Here is a 3,260-nt window from a genome sequence, read left to right as displayed (position 1 = left end):
AAACCGGGAGCTCGACAACGCTGGGAGCTGCCTGGTTAACAAGGATATTTTAGAGCAAATTAATGAAAATGGGTCCTACTGCGTTACATGTCGTGTGCAATTAGGCAGAGTATATAAAAGCGTGATATATATATTCAATAAATTATTTATGCTTTAAAAGGTTCCACCTTTCAGAGGTCAGCCAAACTAACCAATGACCTTTGTAATTGTCTGTTGTGTCAGCCCCTTGTACAAGGGAACGAGAAAATATTTTAAATCTATGATGCGTATAGAATAACTTACTTTTAACAATGTGGCGCCCAAAGGGGCGGTTAGTGAGAATAAGTGAAGGACTTTTAAATGGCGCGAGACTGTCTGTCAGCTTGGGACCTCCAGGAGCGACCGACTGGTTCGGCTATCGGGGACTGACTGACTCTCTGACTTCTCTATTCTCAACTCGTCAGGTCGGGGATATAGGTGTGGAGGGGAAAAGGCTCTGGTAGGGATATCCGCTTATGGGAGGATAGTAGAAAGAGAGAGAGAGTCGTTCGGAGATGATTTCATGCATGAGTTATCATGAATACTTCCGTTGTTATCTTTGTCCTTCACGTATTCTCTTACATATATTTTTACGCTGCGCATTCTTATAAATATCGATTAAGTGTTCTTGGATTGGTAGGTTAAATAACATTTTATGACGCTTATCTATTGAAGCTCCGCACGAACTTTTGCACACAATCAGTACATTTTGCTCCTTTTCTCGGTGTTCTATTCGTTTTTTCGGGAAAGTAAGTGTAATACTATTAGTTTTATTGCCGTTGCGCGTCACATGGCGTCGAGATAATCCATAGTTAATAATGTAAATTTTAGGGGAACGAAAAAATGTTTGGTGATTTTGTTAGCAAGAGGGATCATTGGTATCTCGAGGTGTTGTTACTTCAAAGACGAATACAGTGATATGCATTATGTTGGGTTTCTGGCTTGTAATAAATTTATTATATTTTTTGCAATTAATTATTATTAGCTGTTGATGTACTTCTTTTATGTGTTTTCTATCCGTTGTGTGAAACAGAATATTATGCGGGTAGCGTGATTTTTCGCGCTCTATTGGTTAAGCTGTTATTCATTTGTTAATTAGTGTATGTGTAATTTCGAACTGTTGATGAAATGTTAGAGGATTTTGTGTTCTGGAAAAGTTGTTTTATAATATTAAAGGAATTTTGTGGGCTTATTATAATGAGCATCTGTTATTTGTCATATTTGTTATAAACAATAACCTCAAATTTTAAATAATAACTAAAACGTTATTTCTCTTTATTTATGACTACACTCCGATATCTTTATGGTAAGGTGGATCCGCGGTGATTTGATTGTTATTTGTCTGATTGTTTAAATTAACAAATTAAAATATTGCAGCTACCTAATTTTCGAGTTCGGGGGTACCATATTAAGAGTGTCCGCTGTAATTTTATCGATAGTGAAAATTCAAAATTTGTTTGCAAAATTATTTTGTTTATTTATAATTTCGTCATTTTCATGCTCCAGGGGTGATATCAATATTGTTCCTGAGGTTTTTAAGACCAAAGAAAAATAATTTCCTTATTTTGCACTGATTTTGGAATTTTAATTTTCAGTGATATTTTTATATAATATGGAGCGTTAGAGGTGTGTGATTTGTTAATATCGTTGTTTTTATTGCGTACCTTTACTTGGGTATTACTTTATTGAAATTTTGTCCAATTCTGAATCCTATTTTATATAGGGATATGCTTGATAGGGGAGTGGTGATTCTAGGTTTATGCTACGTTCATGTCTGTTATCCAATCCTAGGTGCTAGTTCCATGCGGGGATATTTGCTCGGCGTTAGTGCATATAGGTGGTAGTAGTTGTCTGAGGGAGGGTGTTTAGCTATTTCGAGGTTGGTTACTTGTCGGTTCCCATTTTATGTGCTCATAAGTCAGCTGTCAGTTGCGAATGATCAGTCGTGTATGTAAGAAAGAAAGAGGAGAAAATATGTATCCCTTCCGTCAACGTTTTCCTCGGCGAAGGTACTTCCGACCGGTGCCGGCGATAATAGTAAGTATATGTCAGGGTGTTGCATGCATGGATGTAAGCTCAATTGGATGCACATTAGGATATTTGGTTATACTACTAAGGTATGTTACTACAGTGCTTCTGCAATGGGGATGTGACCTTGAAGACAAATATTCAGATTCCCGGTCTGCTGTCTATCCGCGAAATGACGGAGGTGCGTTGGAAAAGGAGATGGAGGAGGAGAGAGGCAGCCGACTTTTGGCTATATGGTGGTTTGGATATGAGCCCTGACCCTGATGCCTACGGTCTTAAAAATTTGTTCGGGTAAATAAAACTTATCCCGATAAGAAAAATAAGAAACATTTTTAATTGGTAATTATTTTGTTCGTTACAGGGAGCGAGCATAATGCCAAGATCGACACGTATAGGTGTTATGCGTTAATATTGTAATGCCTGTACAAGGATTTTTATACAGTATAATTATTTTCAATTAAATTTGCGTTACTACTTGTTATACTCCCTCCCTTCTTTCTCCCTTTTCTAAAATTTTTCCTATTTTCTCTAGGGTTATTAGATAGTTTTTGAAAGCAAAGTATTAGTAAGAAAGAGGTGAGTAAAAGGTGTTAGTTATTTACGGTGAGGAGATATGAATAACGATCTCTGCTTGGATTAGTCATGGTATAGGAATGCACGGTTTATCTTATCGAGGAGATAGCGAGAAAGGTGGTGGAGTAGTCCATGGCTTGCGTTACACGGTGGAGGTTGATTTTGTCTATTCGTTTAAGTTTTTAGTAGCAGGAATTTGTCAATTACTGTTACTGATGACTTATCTTAATGGGGAATTAATTATTAGTGTATATATATCTATTGTGTGGGTGATCATGTGAAAAAGCGATTGAAGTATTAGTAATAACATCAAGAACAAGGTAACTATGGTGGTTATGTCGGTCTGGAGGTTATTGCTCGGGGATTCTTTGTGCGCAAACAATAATCTTTTAAATTAATATTTTTCAGCAACAACTTTGATCGAGTCGGTAAGGAGGAGCGCGAGTGGGTACGCTCGGTGGCCGCGAGACGACGGTGGCGCGACATGCCTTAAGGCTACCGCGGTGTACTGCTTTAGGGACTATGAATGAGTTTGTTACGCTTTTTGTTGCACAGGTGGGTTTAAACCTTTAAAATTTTAGTGTATCGCGGTTATTAATCATTATTTTATCCTTATTTGCTTTTCGTCGACAGGTTTAAGC

At 37.4% G+C, this 3,260-nt stretch overlaps 1 protein-coding gene across 1 annotated transcript; it reads left to right on the top strand.

Moving 5' to 3' along the window:
• Positions 1-1,419: 1,419 nt before the first annotated feature.
• LOC112589498 (uncharacterized) lies at positions 1,420-2,515 on the top strand. Its single transcript, XM_025303019.1, has 3 exons — positions 1,420-2,055; positions 2,150-2,337; positions 2,408-2,515. Exons 1-3 carry the CDS (start codon positions 1,954-1,956, stop codon positions 2,418-2,420), a joined length of 303 nt encoding a protein of 100 aa, XP_025158804.1. The 5' UTR covers positions 1,420-1,953; the 3' UTR covers positions 2,421-2,515.
• The last annotated feature ends 745 nt before the right edge of the window (positions 2,516-3,260 follow it).

Source organism: Harpegnathos saltator, unplaced genomic scaffold (assembly GCF_003227715.2).
Source record: "Harpegnathos saltator strain DR-91 unplaced genomic scaffold, Hsal_v8.6 scaffold526, whole genome shotgun sequence".
Lineage (NCBI taxonomy): Eukaryota > Metazoa > Arthropoda > Insecta > Hymenoptera > Formicidae > Harpegnathos > Harpegnathos saltator.
This window is presented reverse-complemented; position numbering and strand designations above follow the sequence as displayed.

Excerpts from the sequence above, each read along its gene's own strand:
- LOC112589498 (XM_025303019.1), top strand. The coding sequence starts at position 1,954 with ATGATCAGTCGTGTATGTAAGAAAGAAAGAGGAGAAAATATGTATCCC. Across the intron at positions 2,056-2,149 it reads GACCGGTGCCGGCGATAATA|TGCTTCTGCAATGGGGATGT; the intron begins GTAAGTATATGT and ends ATGTTACTACAG.